Source organism: Miscanthus floridulus, chromosome 10 (genome assembly GCF_019320115.1).
Source record: "Miscanthus floridulus cultivar M001 chromosome 10, ASM1932011v1, whole genome shotgun sequence".
NCBI classification, from domain to species: Eukaryota; Viridiplantae; Streptophyta; class Magnoliopsida; order Poales; family Poaceae; genus Miscanthus; species Miscanthus floridulus.
The window spans coordinates 67,057,248-67,076,107 of NC_089589.1; the positions used below are offsets into that span (position 1 = coordinate 67,057,248).

Below are 18,860 nucleotides of genomic sequence, written 5' to 3' on the forward strand. Positions count from 1 at the left end.
TGAGTACCCTCTGGGAGACATCATTCGCAACAAGGATGCAAGCGGGCACATCGTCAAATGGGCAATGGAGCTATGCCCTTTCTCCTTGGAATTTGCAAGTCGTACTACAATCAAGTCTCAGGCACTTGTCGATTTCATCATCGAGTGGACAGACTTAAGCACACCTGCCTCTCAAGGGCCCGCCGAGTATTAGAAGATGTACTTCGACGGCTCTCTCAACATCGATGGCGTAGGAGCAGGAGTCCTTTTCGTATCACCATCCAAGGAGCAGCTCCGATATGTCCTCAGGATTTATTTCCCGGCGTCTAATAATGCCGCCAAGTATGAAGCATGTCTACATAGTCTGTGCATTGCGGTCGAGCTCGGTGTCAAACATCTCTATGTCTACAGAGACTCAGCTCTAGTCATCAACCAACTCAACAAGGACTAGGATACGACCAGCGAAAAGATGGACGCATACTGCAAAGCGATCAGAAAGCTGGAAGGCAAGTTCTATGGCATCGAGTACACACATGTGGTCCGAGACAAAAACCAAGCAGTAGATGCGCTGTCAAAGTTAGGATCATCCCGAGCCAAAGTACCACATGGTGTATTTGTTCAAGACCTGCATCAAAGAAGAGGATCCCACGGTCGACAAGCCTCCGGACTAGCTATTGGTGGCTACGGTTCCGACGTTAAACACCACCAAACCACCTCGGACCACTAAGGAGCCCGACTGGAGAGTACCTTTCATCAAATACCTAACAGATGGCAATGGTTACACCAATCGGACAGAAAACGAACGCCTAATGCGTCGCAGTAAGCAGTATCTGCTCATCGATGGCAAATTATGGCGCAAGACTGCGAAGGAGGAAATCTTGATGAAGTGTATAACCCAGGTGGATGGTGAACATCTCCTAGACAAAATCCACTCTAGCTCATGCGGCAACCACGCGGCCTCGAGAACGCTGGTTGGCAAGGCTTTCCGAGCAGGGTTCTATTGGCCGTCAGCCGTAGCCGATGCAGAGAAGCTAGTCCACCATTGTGAAGGTTGTCAATTTTTCGCCAAGAGAATCCACATACCAGCACACGAGATTCAGACTATACCAGCCTCTTGGCCCTTCGTGTGCTAGGGACTGAATATGATCAAGCCTTTCAAACCGGCTCCTAGAAAATTTACATGCGTCTTTATGCTGATCGACAAATTCTCCAAGTGGATAGAGTACATGCCCCTGGTTAAGGCATCTTCAGAAAAGGCTGTCGCGTTCCTCGACCAGGTCATCCACCGTTTTGGCATACCCAACAGCATCATCACTGATCTGGGTACTCAGTTCACCGGGAACATTTTTTGGGACTTCTGCGATGAAAGGAGCATAGTAGTAAAATATGTCTCGGTGGCACACCCTAGGGCTAATGGATAGGTCGAGCGGGCAAATGGTATGATCTTGGACGCACTTAAGAAGAGGATGTATAGAGAGAATGACAAAGCTCCTGGAAGATGGCTCAAAGAGTTACCAGTCGTGGTCTAGGGTCTCAGAACCCAGCCCAGTCGCAACACCGGCGTATCACCATACTTTATGGTTTATGGCACCGAGGCAGTGCTCCCAGCAGATATAGCCTTCAGATCAGCACGGGTAGAGAACTTCGATGAAGACAAGGCCAATGAAGTACGGGAGCTAGAAGTGAATAGTGCAAAAGAGAAGCGGCTCGATTCTTGCATACGTACAGCCAAATACCTTGCTGTGTTGCGTAGGTACTATAACAAGAACGTCAAGGAGCAGTTCTTCATGGTTGGGGACCTGGTCCTGAAGTGGAAGATGAATCAGGCTGGTGTCCACAAACTCGCAACCCCATGGGAAGGGCCCTTCATGATCAAGGAGGTTACACGCCCTACATCTTACAGGTTAGCTCGCCTAGATGGAACAGACGTACCCAATTCCTGGCACATCGACAAGCTTAGGCATTTCTATGCTTAACTACTAAGATATGTACCCCTCTTGTACTTTTGTTTTATTTCAATAAAGCTATTATGATTTCTCTGACCACTCTAATGTGTCACTTCGAAGTCTATTGTTATTCTAACTCAACCAGTTAAAACCGACCACCATTCCTTCTTGGGTTCTCAGAGCAGGCCCTGTCTCTGGTTCCTCCTAACACGTGCATGGGATCCGCTCTCTACGCTACGGATGATCGGTAGGTGCTCTCTGGTTTGACTTGTGTGTTTCTATGTGTGCACAAGCTACACACCTTACACTCTGACCACAAGACAAACCAGGGCCATACAAACCTTTCAGAATGATGTGTCGACTAAACTGGTACAACTAAACAGAATGCCAACATGTTCTAGCTTAGTTACATCAACATAATACCCGAGCTTAAACACGTTTTCTACAAAACAAACAAGCTTATGTTGATATACAGTTACGTTATTACAAGCTTGCCTGAAAAGGTCCAAGTTTACAATAACACAACTACATCTTCTTCTACAGCTATAGCCTATACTATTGGCTGGTTGGGGCACGCGGCACCTACTGCTCGCTGGGCCTGACATCGTGCAAGGGTCTCGGGGACTCTAGCATTGATCGAGCTGAAGAAGATGGCCCTGCCGATGTCTGGCTGGTCGAGACCGCAGGCTTCGCCGGTTGGCTTGAAAATGACAGCGCTCCTAGCTGACTTGTTGACAGCGTTCCTTGTACGGGTGGTGTCGCACCTCCACATAGGTTAATATCACCAATTATTTTCGCCGACAAGTCCAGCTGGGTCATCCGTAGCTCCTCAGCCTTGTCTGGATCTATCTCCTTCGGGTATCTAGCCTCCAGGCGCTTGAGATCGATCAAGGGGTAGTGAGCACGTACCATGCTTAGCACATGTGTGCCTGCGTACTCTCCCGCCTCCTTCATGAACTCCAAGAACCATCCCCATGCCCTTTGGCATCTCTCGATCAATCCTAGCTGTGACGTCCTTGGCACATCTTCTGCTAGCGTCGGATCGATGAGGTTAAGGACCGGCAAAATGCCCTTTGCCACCTCCTGGCACCGGCTTCTCCAGGTGTCACGGTCCTTGGTGATCTCTTGGCATTGTGCCTTCCAGCCGTCACGGTCTTTCATCACGACCTCCAGATGCTTCTTTACATTGATTTTTATAACTGCAAATCGCACATGCTGGCGTCTGCATCTTCTCCCTCCTCTGTGCCATCGTCCGGCTAGGCAAAAATCGCCTGCCGACGCTTGCCGGCCGGGTTCTCCTCTAGGTCCCCCTCGGGCTCATTGATATTTAGCGCCCCCCCGGTGAGCAGGGTGGTTACTAATCTCTTCTTCGACTGTTTGGGGGTAGCCGGCCATTTACCAGCGGCTTTGGCCTCTGCCTCCTCTCCCGCTCCGAGCACCGCCCAGTCGATGTCCTCGTCCTCGATCTCGACGCTGGTCTGGGTGGTGGGATCAGCTCCTTGTGGCCACTCTACTCTAGGGGGTGGCGACACAAACACTGTCGCTCTATCCCGACCATTAACCTGGGTAACAAAAGGGAGTGAACACAGTAAGTTTCCACTTATCCTACCATAATATAAGACTACGGGTACAAGGCAAGACGAGTTACCTTTGGGGGAGGTCAGGCAAGCTTGAAAGCGTGCTCGATGTCGCTCAATCTGGCAAAATTTGGATCGGCTAAGTTAAATAGCTCGCCAATTCTGGCTTTGACTTCGATTTTGTCAAGCGCCCCTTGCCTCGTCCTCGTCGGGTCCGTGCTCCCTTGATACTCATAGCCAGGATGTACCCTCCTCTGGCAGGGCTAGATCCGTCGGCTGATGAAGCTCCCGACCACGCTCAGACCATCTAGTTTTTTCCACGGGATCATTCCAAATATTTCTGGAATCTGTTCCAGGTGCTCGGGCTTCTCTGACCAGCTTGTCCTCTTCTTCGGAATGTAGCCCACGTTGCACAGCATGATTATGTTCGGCTCTTCGTGGATGTAGAACCATTTCTTGTACCAGTCGTCGAGCGACGTGTTCCATGGGCAGTGCAGGTAGTGGGCTTTCATGCCGTCACGGAGGTTGAGGTACACACCCCCGGCTATCTTTGAACCACCGCTTCCTTTCTTCCGTAGATAGATTAGATGGCGGAAAAAAATCGAAATGGGGCTGGAAGCCGCCATATGCTTCGCAGAGATGTATAAAAGTGGTGACAAGGAGGATCGAGTTGGGATGCAGATTGCAAATCCCAATCTCGTAGTAAAGACATAGCCCCTGAAGAAACGGATGTACCGGAACCCCAAATCCCCGTTTAAAGAAATCCTCGAACACCACGATCTCACCTGGTTGTGGATCGGGGTACCCCTCGCCCTCCGGCGCACGCCATCCTGCGAGCTCCTTGTTGTGGAGTACCCCCATGGTGACGAGGTCTTCAATGGTCTGCTCGTTGCTTTTCGATTTCCACCACTCCTTCGCTATGACTCCTACTTTCTTCTGCGCATCACTTTTCGCCATGACTCCAGCCTTGCTGGTGAACGGGGAAATGGCGGCGGATTCATTGGTGGCGATTTTGGATGTATTAGGGTTGGCGAGAGGAAGAAGAAAGATGCGGTTGCGAATGGCAATGGGGTTTAGTAAATAGTAACTGACCTATCATATACCGTATTTAACCCAAGAGTTATGCCGTTTCGTCTGCTAGGGATTCTTGGGGGACGTGCGCACGCGCCGTAGACGGTTGCTTTCACGTTTACAGCATTACTTAGCCTCGAGATCTATGCCAGTATATGCGCCTCTTCGTTGCCAGTGTTGGAGGGCCCACGCTGACGTACCTACTGACAGGTGCCACGCAACTGTTTGCTTGACAAGACAAAAAGACAGTATAACGTGCTATACCCGTCTACTTTTTTGACCAGACGTGTTGAGATTGGACTTGACGGAACAAGTAAATAGATAAATACATAAAATAATAGTACAAGTGACATATGATTTTTTGCCACACTTTTTGTGCTTAGGGATTGTCCCGACCACCCTCGTGCTCGGGGACTGTCGCGACTATCCTTGTGCTCGGGAACTGTCCAGACCACCATCGTGCTCGGGAACTGTCCAGACCACCATCGTGCTCGGGGACTGTTTCGACCACTCTTGTGCTCGGGGACTGCCCCGACCACTCTCCGACCATTGCTTAGAGACCGCTCTCCTCGGCTACATGTGATTCGTACTCACATACAGTTGAGAGACATTTATTTTTTCTCACTTAGACCTTGCTACAAGGCTGATACTTCGCCTTCCAGCAAGCTCGGGAACTACATCGGTACGATGCACCTACCGGTGCATCTCGTATCGCTTGTACGACGATTGGATTCTCAACTTAATTGGGAATTCTTTTTAGACCCTGGCACCACGTGCCTGCGTCACCTACTACTAGGCTCGGGGACTAAGTGGGCACACTTCACTTTGCGGTGAATGTGCTTATTTTATCGACCCCTACGCTCTGATTGTTGGCCATAACTACTATTGTACAAGGGTCACTTACATTTCTTTCCAGAAATACAAGTGTGCACACTTGATCAGGAAAGAAATCTTTTTATTTTTTCTTTAGAGCACCATGCATTCTTCGGACAACTAGAATCTTCGGCTATAATCGTGGTCTACTGCTCTCTGTGCTGATAAGAATACTGGCATATTTGCTTGGTCAATGTTTCAACCAGTTAGAGATAACATGAAGACAGATCGCATTAGCCGAAGAAGATCGAACGGCGTGTCGCAACATAATACATGGTGCTCGGGGACTAGCTGTAGGGGTATTAACCCCTGTACCCTTACGGCTAGGCTTGGGCCAGCCCGGACTAGGGGGTCTGGCCCACTAGAAGACGACGCGCGGCCCGGCCAATTTGCTCGGAGTCCCGCGCAAGGAATCAAGGCAGACTTGAAGATCAAGCAAGATCCTGGTCGGTTAGAATAGGAATCCTTATCCGGCCACTTATGACAATTGTAACTGGTTAGGATTAGTTTCCAGATCTGTAACCCTGCCCCAGACTATATAAGGCGGGCCGGGGACCCCTCTCAAAAAACATCTCATTGACATACAATAATACAATCAGACGCATGACATATGTATTACGTCTTCATGGCAGCCGAACCTGGATAAAACCTCGTGTCTGTCTTGTGTCACCATCTTGTTTGTAGCTTGCGCATCTGTCTGCCCATAATCTACTACCTTGGGCATACCCCTAGGTAAACTACCGATCATATTTCGTCGACAGTCTGCAAGAATTTGTCTTAGCCTGCATCTTCTATTTCATATTTAGCCTACTTTTAGATTTTAGAAGAACATATAAAATAAAAATAATTCTAAGAAAGAAACAAATAGAGTATGATTTTAGAAAAAATGAATTAAAAAAATTATCTGTGAATTTTCAAAAGTTAAATAAGATTTTAATATTTTAAATGCATGTTTTTAAAAAACATTTGAATGTTTTTGAATAAAATTTTCTGAACTATGGTGAATATATTTAGTTTACCTTTCTTGCATGTGATGTGGCACTATATAAGATGGTTGATGTGGCATTACGTTAATTGAAACTGTTTTCAAAACCGTCTAAGGGCATGTACAACCCACAGACAGAGGGTGTCTGCGAGTTCTTGGAATCCGACACACAGACAGCTAAACAGACACATGGTACAATGAGCTATCTACTTGACTGTATGCGAGTTGTTTAATGCTTCCATGTATCTATGATCACCACTTGGCCATGCCGCCAAAAAATCCGATCTAAAATTGAGAAAAGAGCAAGTATTCATCCACATTTTTTTACTAATTACTAAAACCTTTTTTTCTTTTATCTTGAATCTAATTCTACTTACTTTCTTTTTTCGAATCTTTTTCAAAAAATAGATTTCTGCTTTTTTGGATTCAGTTTCGCTTATTCTCCTCGATGGATTCTAAGTATAAGTATGCGCCCTGTTCACTTGAGCTACTTTTCAGCCATGAAACAGTGTTTTCTCTCACAACATTTCAGCATAAGCATCAGCATTAGCTAAATTTCAGCATAAGCGAACATGTACCATTCCTATATACCATTTTGTGGCTAGCTAATCACGTAGAGCAATATTTAACTCACGCTAGAAAAAAAAACGCTCATACTAGTTCTTCAATTGCTCATTGTACGTTATTTAGGAATATTTACAGGCAGCATCCTGATGACCGCATTGTGCACTAACTGAAGTCAGAACTTTAGAAAAAAACATACTTTTCCTGAACCTGGACCCATGATTTTCAGAATTTAAACAGAATAAGGTCCATGCAAGCTGCCGCAATCAATTAGCTAAACCTGATGAAATAAACAAGGCAGCTATATATTCATCAAGGCAATTAGCTCAACCTGATCAAATAAACAAGGCAGCTATATATTCATCAAGGCAATTAGCACAACCTGATCAAATAAACAAGGCACATCAAGGCAGCTATAGAACCTGAAAGACAACAGGGCTCATAGACAAAAAGCATGCTGCTAATATCAATATATGAATTACATGCTGCCGTCACCGAATTAAGACTGTAGTTGCTAGACGATTCTCTGTAGAAGAACAGCGAGAGCAGAGCAAACAAGCAGCACAAAAGCAGAGTTTCAGAGAACTGCAGGTACAAAAATAAAAGTTTAGTTGCATACTCCCTCTGTCCCAGAAAGATTGACGTCCGAGCTTCTCAGCAGGTACATCGGTGATTGCATGAATGTGGACAGAGGGAGATCCAGATACATGGCACACGGTGTGAACGGAGACATTCAAATGCTACTCCCCGACGTCATTCATTGCGGGACAGAGGGAGTACTCTTTTGAACCCAACAAATGAACTGCAAGACTTCACAACAACAGCTCGATAGACTCCCAACCCAATGCCACAGCTAACTCAACTGTAGATCTGAAGGAGAACGGTCTAGCAGTTGACACTCTAAAATTTCAGATCAACAGAACATGTGTCGCACACCTCCAAAACTCGCGGCAGCCGGGAGAGCTCGCCCGAGCAGCGCGCTGCGGGCGGGGCGGACCTCGCCGGTGCACCTCTCTTGGTGGGGCGGAGCCGATGTTGCGCCGCTGTTGGGGAAGAGGGCCGCCCGCTGCGGACCTTGCCCTTCCGTCATGCCGCCGCTGTGGATTTGGCGCGCAAAATCATCTCCCGCACGCCCTCAACTTCCTTCGCGCGCTCGTCGACTCCCCGTACAATGCGACTCTAGAGAGACGAGGCCTTCTTGAACCACGAGCCACACTCGTCGTCTCCTGAAACTACGGGGTGAGCTCGTCTCCGCGTTCACAGGGTTCTTCTTGTAAAACAAGTAACACGCAGGCGGGTTGTACAAACGCGCTACACGTGCCCGAGAAGGACAAATCGAACACAGTTGGGCCTCGACCGATTTGTCCGATCTCTCCCCCGAGTCCAATCCAAGCCTTTTCCTCCGCCTTCTCGCGATGGCGCCGCCGCGCCGCGCTCTACTCGCCCTCGCCGCTCTCCTCTCCCTCTCCCTTGCCGCCGCCGCCTTCCAGTCCGACGAGCTCCTCCTCAACGACGACGACGAGTTCGAGGGCGTCGGCGCCCGCCCCTCCGCTCCCTCCCCGCCGGCGGCCCCGGCGGTCTCCTCCTCCCGCCGCAGATCCGCGGACGCGCCGTTGCCCGGGGCAGGCGAGTCCAACGCAGTGCAGTTCACGCTCGAGCACGACCTTGGCGGCGGCAAGGGCTTCGTCCCAGCTGGAACCTTCTCGGCCCGCCTCAAGACCTTCGCCCATGGTACGCAGGTGGGTCCCAGTCTCTCTTTGGTTGCTATCTCGATTGTTTGGTTGGTTCGCCTATTTGGTTGGCCTGGTTACGCTCTGGTCAATGGATCTGGGATGGCTAGCTCTTAGGTCTTAGCTAGTTCTGGATCGTGATTTCGGCCGCCGTAACATTATTCGTAGATGTTCTGTTCCTGTTAGCTTGGTCGAGCTGTTTGGCCGGGAGATGTAGTGAATCATTTGCTTTGGATTGTTATGAGAAGTGTGAATCGAGAATCGGATCTTATGATGGTGTATGTCCCCTACTGAATTATAACTGAATGTTGTTTCCTAGCAGCACTCTCGGCGGCTTACAGCGTGTTTGGTCAGTGGAATGTCTCCATCTAGAATTATCTGATCTAGAAACCGAACCTCCTTGAGCTGTTTGGTTTGCGTCATGGGTTCATGGCGTCTGGCACCGTGTAGTACTCCTGTGATAGTGATTCCGCAGGATGAGTTCATTCTGCAAAAAACACCGGACCGACCCATTCTGATTCAACTCATGCCGCATGAGCCAAATCTGCAAACCAAACACACTGTTAGTTAGACCTTTCCCGGTACTGGAGTACTTCTGTAGTTCTGTGGGTAAGGAAAAAAAGACCAAGACTGACATTTTGGGCTTGGTGTGTTATAATATAAACAACCATTTAAACTGTATGTGTATGACAGCACCGGTTATTAAGTGTTAGTGCAGGGCTGCTGGTTAGGGCTGATGGATAAGTCATGTGTGGCTGGTCTTTGTGGGGCTGTTGTTGCTCACATGGTCCCTGTGGCTGTTTTTCTGTTTTTAGGACAGCATCTTAGACTAGAGGACAGCATCTTAGAGGACAGCATCTTAGACTAGAGGACAGCATCTTAGCTAGGACAGCATATTAGCATCTTAGACTAGCATCTTGGCATATGCTTGGCTGGCTAGCAGCCTATAAATATGTAACCCCAACTCCTCAGGTTGGTATGACATTTGTGTGAGCTTGTGTGAGAAATAGACAAGAAAGTTGCCCCAACTCCTAGTGTCATCCTCTCTCGATGAGAGTAAGAATTCTCCTACTATCAAGAGTGAGAATTCAGCGACTAACAAGTGGTATCGGAGCCGTAGTATCCTGTAGCCTGAGCATCTCCTGCTCATCCCCTTGCCCAGCCTCGCAACAGCCCCAGCTGAGAGTAGCAGCAGCTCCGGCCGCTCCTGTTCACTCCTCTCCCAGCTCGTCTGAAGCAGCCCTCTCCCCACGCAGCAGCCCCCCGGTAGCGCGTCATGTCCGCAGGGCAGTCTCAGCGCTCGGTCGCCTCGAGCACGCGGCGTCGGCAGGAGGCCGAACTTGCCGCAGCAGAGGAACGCGAGCGAGCGGCGGCAGAGACCGCTGCGGTGGCGGCAAGGAAGTCGAGGTTGGCAGCGGCGGAGCTGGCAGCAGCCAGAGCGGAGGCGGAAGCGGCGGCGGCGGAGGTCGAGGCTCTGCGCGGCAGCATCGGCAGCTCCATTTCCGCTGACGACACCGCCGACGCAGACCTCGAGCTGCTAGAGAGGGAGGCAGCACGAGCGCGGGCGGCGCAGTGGGCAGCCGCGCACGTCCACGAGCGTGGCGGCAGCCCAGACAGGTGCGGACGCGCTGGCGGCGCTCCTGGAGGAGGCGCGCACGGCGGTGGCGCTCCTGGGGCAGCCGCGCACGCCCACGAGCGCAGCGGCAGCCCAGACAGGCGCGGACGCGCCGGTGGCGCTCCTGGAGGAGGCGCGCACGGCGGTGGCGCTCCGGGAGGAGGCGCGCACGGCAACGGTGGCGGACGGGTCGATGGAGAGCGCGGCCTTCACAGGCAGCGTGGCTCTCTCTCCCCGAATCGGTACCGTGGTTACCACGGGCTCCAGGCTGTTGTCAGGGACGTCGGTCCCGGCGGTGGGTGGCCTACCCTCACCAAGACCAACTACGTCGAGTGGGCTGCGGTGATGAGGGTAAAGCTCCAGGTGCGGCACATGTGGGAGGCAGTCCGGTATGGCGACGTCGACTACGACCTAGATCGACGGGCGCTGGATGCTCTCATCGCTGCAGTCCCGCCCGAGATGCAGTTCTCGCTTACCAGCAAGCGGACTGCCAAGGAGGCTTGGGACGCCATCGCTGCGGCACACATCGGCAGCGACCGCGCCCGCAAGTCCACGCTGCAGGCACTTCGCAAGGAGTGGGAGAACCTGGCCTTCAAGCCAGGTGAGGACGTTGATGACTTTGCTCTCCGTCTCAACACTGTTGCAGAAGATGGTGCAGTTCGGCGACGACACCTACGGTGAGGAGAGAGCTGTCGAAAAGCTCTTCCGCTGCGTCCCCGAGAAGTACAAGCAGATGGCTCGCTCGATCGAGTCGCTGCTGGATCTCTCCACGATGTCGATCGAGGAGGCGATAGGTCGCCTCAAGGTCGTCGACAGTGATGAGCCACAGTCCCTCTCGGGGCCCATCACCACTGGCGGGAAGCTCCTTCTCACTCGGGAGCAGTGGCTTGCCAGCCAGGGTGACCGGAGGAAGGGGGAGCCTTCTTCCGCGACAGGCGGCCGCAAGCGTGGCAAGCCGCGCAAGGCGCGCAGAGACGCCCAGGCCGGGGTGCGAGGACGTGCCGAGGGTGATGCCCGCGGAGGCGCCCAGGGCGGCGCCGCCGGCAGGCACAAGCCGGCACGAGACGACACCTGCCGCAACTGCGGCCAGCTTGGCCATTGGGCCAAGGACTGTCGACAGCCACGACGCGGCCAGGCCCACGTCGCACAGGCGGAGGAGGAGCCGGCTCTGTTCATGGCACATGCCAACATCGAGCTACCTCCAGCGGCACCGGCCGCAGCGGCTCTCCTCCACCTCGACGAGCCAAAAGCACACGCCCTCCTCGGCGACAGCTCCGGCAACGACAAGACTGACGGGTGGTGCCTCGACACCGGCGCCACCCATCACATGACCGGTCGACGGGAGTTCTTCACCGAGCTTGACTCTAGTGTTCGAGGCTCCGTCAAGTTTGGGGATGCCTCCGGCGTGGAGATCAAGGGCGTCGGCTCCGTCATCTTCACCACCGGTCTGGTGAGCACAGGCTGCTCACCGGAGTCTACTACATCCCCGCGTTGAGGAACTCCATCATCAGCTTGGGACAGCTGGATGAGAACGGTTCGCGCGTGGTGATTGAGGACGGAGTCATGAGGATTTGGGATCGTCGTCGTTGCCTTCTTGCCAAGGTATCCAGAAGCGCAAATCGACTCTACGTTCTTAACGTGCAGGTGGCACAACCCCTCTATCTCGCTGCTTGTCGGGACGACGAGGCGTGGCAGTGGCACGAGCGTTTCGGGCACCTTCACTTTGAGGCCCTGAAGCGACTCAGTGCCACGGAGATGGTGCGAGGCCTGCCGTGCCTTGACCATGTGGAGCAGCTCTACGACGTCTGCGTGTTGACGAAGCAGAGACGACTCCCCTTTCCCCAGCGGGCGAGCTTTCGAGCCAAGGAGAGGCTCGAGCTTGTGCACGGGGACTTGTGTGGCCCGGTGACACCGGCCACACCGGGAGGACGACGCTACTTCCTGCTGCTCGTCGACGACCTCTCCCGCTACATGTGGGTGATGGTCCTCGGCAGCAAGAGAGAGGCTGCGGACGCCATCAGGCGCGCGCAGGCTGCTGCGGAGGCGGAGTGCGGCCGCAAGCTGCGCATGCTGCGCACCGACAACGGCGGCGAATTCATGGCGGCTGAATTCGCGTCGTACTGCGCTGACGACGGCATTCAGCGCCACTACTCCGCGCCGTACAGCCCGCAGCAGAACGGCGTCGTCGAGCGGCGCAACCAGACGGTTGTGGGGACGGCTCGGGCCCTCCTCAAGCAGAGGGGGATGCCGGCTATCTTCTGGGGAGGGGCGGTGGTGACGGCCGTCTACATCCTCAACCGCTCGCCTACCAAGGCGCTCGACGGCAGGACGCCGTACGAGGCTTGGCATGGGCGCAAGCCGGCGGTCTCCCACTTGCGGGTCTTCGGCTGCCTCGCATTCGCCAAGGAGCTTGGCCACATCAGCAAGCTCGACGACAGGAGCACTCCGGGAGTGTTCATCGGCTACGCGGAGGGCTCGAAGGCCTACCGCATCCTCGACCCGAAGACACAGCGTGTGCGCATGGCGCGCGACGTTGTGTTCGACGAAGGGCGAGGATGGGCGTGGGACAAGGCAGTGGACGACGGCTCGGCTCCGACGTACGACGACTTCACTATCGAGTACGTCCACTTCGAGGGAGCTGGGGGAGTAGGCAGTTCTTCTTCGACGAGCGCGTCTACCCCAGTCTCCGAGCCTCCATCGACCCCGACACCTGCTACTCCGACAGCACCACGCTCTCCAGCCAGGACCTCGGCTGCGATGAGCTCTTCGCCGGCTCCACCACAGCCGGCAACGCCACGCACTCCAGCATCGACAGGCACCACTCCGGGCACGTCTACTCCACCACCAGCTCGTGTCGAGCACGACCCGGTTGAGCTCGCTACTCCGCTCTCTCACGACGAGGAGCGCGTCGACGCGTACCACGACGGTGAGCCGTTGCGGTACCGTACGGTGGAGAACCTTCTCGGCGACCAGCCGGTGCCGGGACCGGTGCCTCACGACCTGGAGGCGCAGTTGCACCTTGCGTGTGACGACGGCGAGCCTCGGTCGTTTGCAGAGGCCGAGAGACACGCGGTATGGCGCGCCGCGATGCAGTTGGAGATGGATGCGGTTGAGAAGAACCGCACCTGGGAGCTTGCTGACCTTCCTCATGGTCACCGCGCGATCACCCTTAAGTGGGTGTACAAGTTGAAGAGGGATGAAGCCGACGCCATCGTCAAGCACAAGGCTCGCTTGGTGGCACGAGGTTTCATGCAGCAGGAGGGGGTCGACTTCGACGACGCTTTTGCTCCCGTGGCACGGATGGAGTCCGTGCGACTCCTCCTTGCGCTAGCTGCCCAGGAGGGCTGGCGTGTTCACCACATGGACGTCAAGTCGGCGTTCCTTAACGGCGACTTGAAGGAGGAGGTCTACGTGCACCAGCCGCCGGGATTTGCGATCCCCGGCAAGGAGGGCAAGGTGCTCCGCCTGCGCAAGGCCCTCTATGGCTTGCGGCAGGCACCGAGGGCGTGGAATGCCAAGTTGGATTCCACGCTAAAGGGGATGGGCTTCGAGCAAAGCCCGCACGAGGCGGCCATCTACTGACGGGGCAATGGAGGAAATGCCCTGATGGTGGGTGTCTACGTCGACGACTTGGTGATCACCGGCACCAAGGATGCGGAGGTGGCGGCATTCAAGGAAGAGATGAAGGCCACCTTCCAGATGAGTGACCTGGGGTCTCTCTCCTTCTACCTGGGAATCGAGGTGCACCAGGATGACTCCGGGATCATGCTTCGACAGACCGCCTACGCCAAGCGCGTCGTTGAGCTAGCTGGGCTCACCGACTGCAACCCAGCTCTCACTCCGATGGAGAGGCTGAAGCTGAGCCGCGACAGCACGACGGAGGAGGTGGACGCTACACAGTACCGACGCCTTGTGGGGAGCCTTCGCTACCTCGCCCACACACGGCCGGACTTGGCATTCTCCGTCGGCTACGTTAGTCGGTTCATGCAGCGACCGACGACGGAGCACCAGCAGGCTGTGAAGAGGATCATCCGCTACGTTGCGGGGACTCTCGACCACGGCCTCTACTACCCGAGGTGTCCTAGGGCGGCACACTTCGTCGGGTACAGCGACAGTGACCATGCCGGCGACATCGACACCAGCAAGAGCACGAGCGGGATCCTCTTCTTCCTCGGCAAGTGCCTCGTTAGCTGGCAGTCGGTCAAGCAGCAGGTGGTGGCCCTGTCCAGCTGCGAGGCCGAGTACATAGCGGCCTCCACCGCTTCGACTCAGGCGCTCTGGCTCGCTCGACTGCTTGGTGATCTCCTCGGCAGAGACACTAGAGCGGTGGAGCTCAGGGTGGACAGCAAGTCCGCTCTGGCCCTGGCAAAGAACCCCGTGTTCCACGAACGCAGCAAGCACATCCGGGTGAGGTACCACTTCATCCGAGGCTATTTGGAGGAAGGGAGCATCAAGGCGAACTACATCAACACCAAGGACCAGCTTGCGGACCTGCTCACCAAGCCCCTTGGGAGGATCAAGTTCCTTGAGCTCTGCTCCAGGACCGGGATGGTTCAACTCTCCCACAAGACGACGCACAAGACTTAGGGGGAGAATGATGGATAAGTCATGTGTGGCTGGTCTTTGTGGGGCTGTTGTTGCTCACATGGTCCTTGTGGCTGTTTTTCTGTTTTTAGGACAGCATCTTAGACTAGAGGACAGCATCTTAGAGGACAGCATCTTAGACTAGAGGACAGCATCTTAGCTAGGACAGCATATTAACATCTTAGACTAGCATCTTGGCATATGCTTGGCTGGCTAGCAGCCTATAAATATGTAACCCCAACCCCTCAGGTTGGTATGGCATTTGTGTGAGCTTGTGTGAGAAATAGACAAGAAAATTGCCCCAACTCCTAGGGTCATCCTCTCTCGATGAGAGTAAGAATTCTCCTACTACCAAGAGTGAGAAATCAGCGACTAACAAGGGCACTACCCGTTTCATGCTTCATTTATTCACTCATGGACTAAAATTGTGAAATTATGCTGCAAGCAGGCAGTATTCTCCTGATTGTTCTCCATTTGGATGGTCACTTGCTGCTTATGTGGCCTTTCAGGCTGCATGACCTTACATTTACAAATACCTAAGATATATCCATTGCCATGAAGAGCAACCAAGATATAGCTGACTATTAAAAAAAGACTATTGCTTTTATTTAAATTAGAAAAGGGTATAAGATGGTAATTAAAGAGCACTAATATCGTATATCATGCTGCCTCCAAATCATAAATCACAAGTAGATCCCGTGAAGCTTAGTCTAGGGTGACATACAAAATTTGTGGTTAATACCACTAGCATGGTCCTGAAGTTGTTTAGCTTGGAAATTACTTAGCATTGTCTGATTTAGACAAATGACATTTCCCTACCATTAGGAAGCTGCTTTATATGTGGATAACTGAGTTGGTATTTGGTTATAAGGAGAGTATCCCAGGGACAGGAAATATTTGACATTAAATTAAAGACAGTAAATTGGCGTGTAAATAAGGAAATAAAGTCTTGAAACATTAGGCTGTCACCTGACTTCTCTTTTCTGTACTTATTTTCAAAACTATGTTCAATGTCTTTGTTTATCTTACATATTGCGGAATTTATTGGGTGGGAACATTGAAAACATCATCCCCTTTTCGATTCATATGTTTCAAGATTTACAAGAATAATAATTAGAAATAGACACGGGGGCTGGGCATACAACAGATTTTTGGTGTGGTCTGCTGAATCACCATTAACTAAGCCTGCATTTTTACCCTGTAGCTCATCAAATTACAACAGCAGCTCCTGCCTACATATATACTTAATTTTATATATGTCAGAAATAAACTCGGAACAGAATTAGTCCTGATGATACCTTGTATTTAATCATGGCCCTAGCACATCACAACCTTTTGCATGTATGAAAATATCTTATATGCATTAACTTCCATGTCTGTTCCTGTTAAGCACATGATATCCAATTTTAAATATTTTCTAGTTGTTTATCATTTTGTTACAATAATGCATACGCTATGCCTTTTAGTTGTAGTACTTTAGAGGGGGATAGTACACGGGATTGCAATCTGTTATGAACCGAACACAATCAAAATCTGACCTGCCCAAAACCTTCGTGGAAGCATTCCTTCTCGTTTTAGCTCATATTTGCACAAGGCCTATTATTATAGTACTTTTTGTGCTTCATTATTTTGGACTTTGATGTCTGCCCCAATTTTGAAGGGCGAGCCTGGTGCAAGCGGTAGAGTCTTACCGCCTGTGACCGGAAGGTCGCGGGTTCGAGTCTGGGGAAGGGTGTCAGTGGCAAGCCTTACCCTCGCCTGTGCAATGCGAGGAGCCCAAAATCACAGCAGCTTATCTAGAAGCTTTCAACAGTGTTTTATTTAAATTGAACTGTATTGCACAAAAGTCAAAGTAAAATGGAATGTGTATTCCTAACTGGGAGTTGGCAATATGATTTCACAAAGTTTAGTAGCAAGCCATAACCTGCCTTTGCAAAATGCAACATGCATTTATTAGGCTTGAAACTTTGGTGATCCTGCATTCTGTACATCATTTTTCTGTAGATTATTTTTTGTGTGTACTTTATTCACCATATATGATAAGATGTATTGTGAATTATGTGCTTCCAATTTATATTTACTTTCAATCAATGATGGTTGATACTTCTCTTAGTGCATCTTTGATCTTTATGTACTTTTGGTTATGTTTGCTAGTGTTCCAATTTAATCATTGGTGAATAATCAACCACCTATGCTCACTGTAGGTCTGTAGATATGAGCAAGAGAGCTAAATTTCTTATTTGACTTATGTTAATGAATTTGTTAGATATCTAGTTTCTCACTTCAACAGTAAATGCTGTAAATGCAAGCGAGGAAAACTATTTCCCTAACTGTACTATTCTTATGGATCAGACCCTCACTAAGCTTCGCTTTACAAGGAATGATTTAACTGAGGATGATAAAGTGGCGTTCAAAGTAACTTCTTGTCCACCACAGTTTTTACCCTGATTTCCTTGATGACTTTTTTTTCCAACTAATTTGGTGCTTATGCATTTGTTTGTCACTGAAGAAACTGCTTCAGGAAGATGGCTTTTATACAATTAGGCTGCCATCTAATGTGTTGGACACTACAAAGAAACATAATGTTGTTTCTTCAATCAAAGCTGTAAGTTGACTACTGAGTTCATCAGTGTGTTTCTCTTTACTATAATCATAAAATAAGCTCAACACTCCAATTATCTGTTCTTCAAATCATTGTACGAACGGAAACCTGAAAAATAAGGTATGTTTTAAAAGGTGTCCCCAAAGCACTCCTTTTATTTAGCACCTAGCGTGTACATTTTTTGTGGAACAATCAATAAATAAAGCAATTAAATTAGTTATAAGAAAAAACCACTGCTTGATGTATTGCAAAAACTGTGATGTTGAACTATTGATTTATTGTCTGATTCTAGAGTTATCCATTTCAGTTCTTTAACTGTCTTGACTTTCTTATGTTTCTTAGAGATGCATTCTGCGTGACAGTTTGGATGAACACATTGTTATCCACATGGTAACTTTCTCCATTTCATTATTTCTATTCATATATCTTCCTCTTTAAAGAGTTGTTTATGATGATGGAAAATTTTGGGATAGCCCAGAAACTTTATGTATGTAATAACATCAATTGATGCATTTAGCTAACTTTATTTTGTTTTACATTAGCACCTCCCAAATCTCCAGTATTGATAGAGAGCAGAAGATGCACCTTGTGCTCATTTTTTCTAGCACCTGTACTGATAACATAACATGTTGATTACACGAAGTTTCTAAACATTTTCTCTATCCTTGTCATCTATTCCAAGTAGCTGCATGGAAAAAATGTTATTTTTTCTTACTGCAGCCATTTGAAGAATTGCATTCCATTAGCTTTGTAGAATACCTATAGAAGTTTCCTTGGTGTTGCGATTCACATTATACTTTGCTATTGCCTTATTTGCAGGATGGTGTAAATATTTTGGCAGTCAATTATGGCTCTGTTGGTGGATGCCAATACCCTAGGCCAATGAAATTGGTTAGTTTTCTTTCAGGATTTATATTATGATTTATGAGTGTTCAACATAATTAATGATTGATAGAAGGATCCTGATAGCCTTTTGACATTTAAATATCCTGAAATTAGTAATGTTCACATTATAGATTGGCCTGCAATCCCATACTTCTTCCTCATGGCAAAAGAAAAAAGAGAAAAGAAAACTGTTAAGAAACGTGTTATCTGCACTGGTTACTTGTTATTGATAGAGGTATTTGCTTTGTTAATTAGTAGGGCTGGTACAAATGATTGTTTCAAAATTACTTTGATGAAATAATTCAATTTTGTATGAATGTCAACTGTGATTTGGTTTGGCTCTGCAGATTAGATTGCTCAAAATGGGTTAATTTAAGTTGACATTGATTAGTTAATTTTGACTGAAGCACGTTGAAATGCTTATTGGTTTAATGTACAACACTATTAAT

The 18,860-nt window shown here is 50.2% G+C and overlaps 1 protein-coding gene across 3 annotated transcripts in view; it reads left to right on the forward strand.

Moving 5' to 3' along the window:
* Positions 1-8,310: 8,310 nt before the first annotated feature.
* LOC136486701 (uncharacterized) overlaps positions 8,311-18,860 on the forward strand; it is a 33,458-nt gene continuing 22,908 nt past the window's right edge. For 2 of the 3 annotated variants that reach the window (XM_066483659.1, XM_066483660.1), the window contains exons 1-5: positions 8,312-8,734; positions 17,277-17,339; positions 17,434-17,529; positions 17,869-17,916; positions 18,346-18,417. In XM_066483659.1, the coding sequence (XP_066339756.1) occupies positions 8,411-8,734; positions 17,277-17,339; positions 17,434-17,529; positions 17,869-17,916; positions 18,346-18,417 (603 nt within the window). In that variant the 5' untranslated portion in view covers positions 8,312-8,410. Of the gene's footprint in view, positions 8,735-17,276; positions 17,340-17,433; positions 17,530-17,868; positions 17,917-18,345; positions 18,418-18,860 lie in introns of all 3 variants that reach the window. The other variant, XM_066483661.1, reaches the window with a different exon arrangement.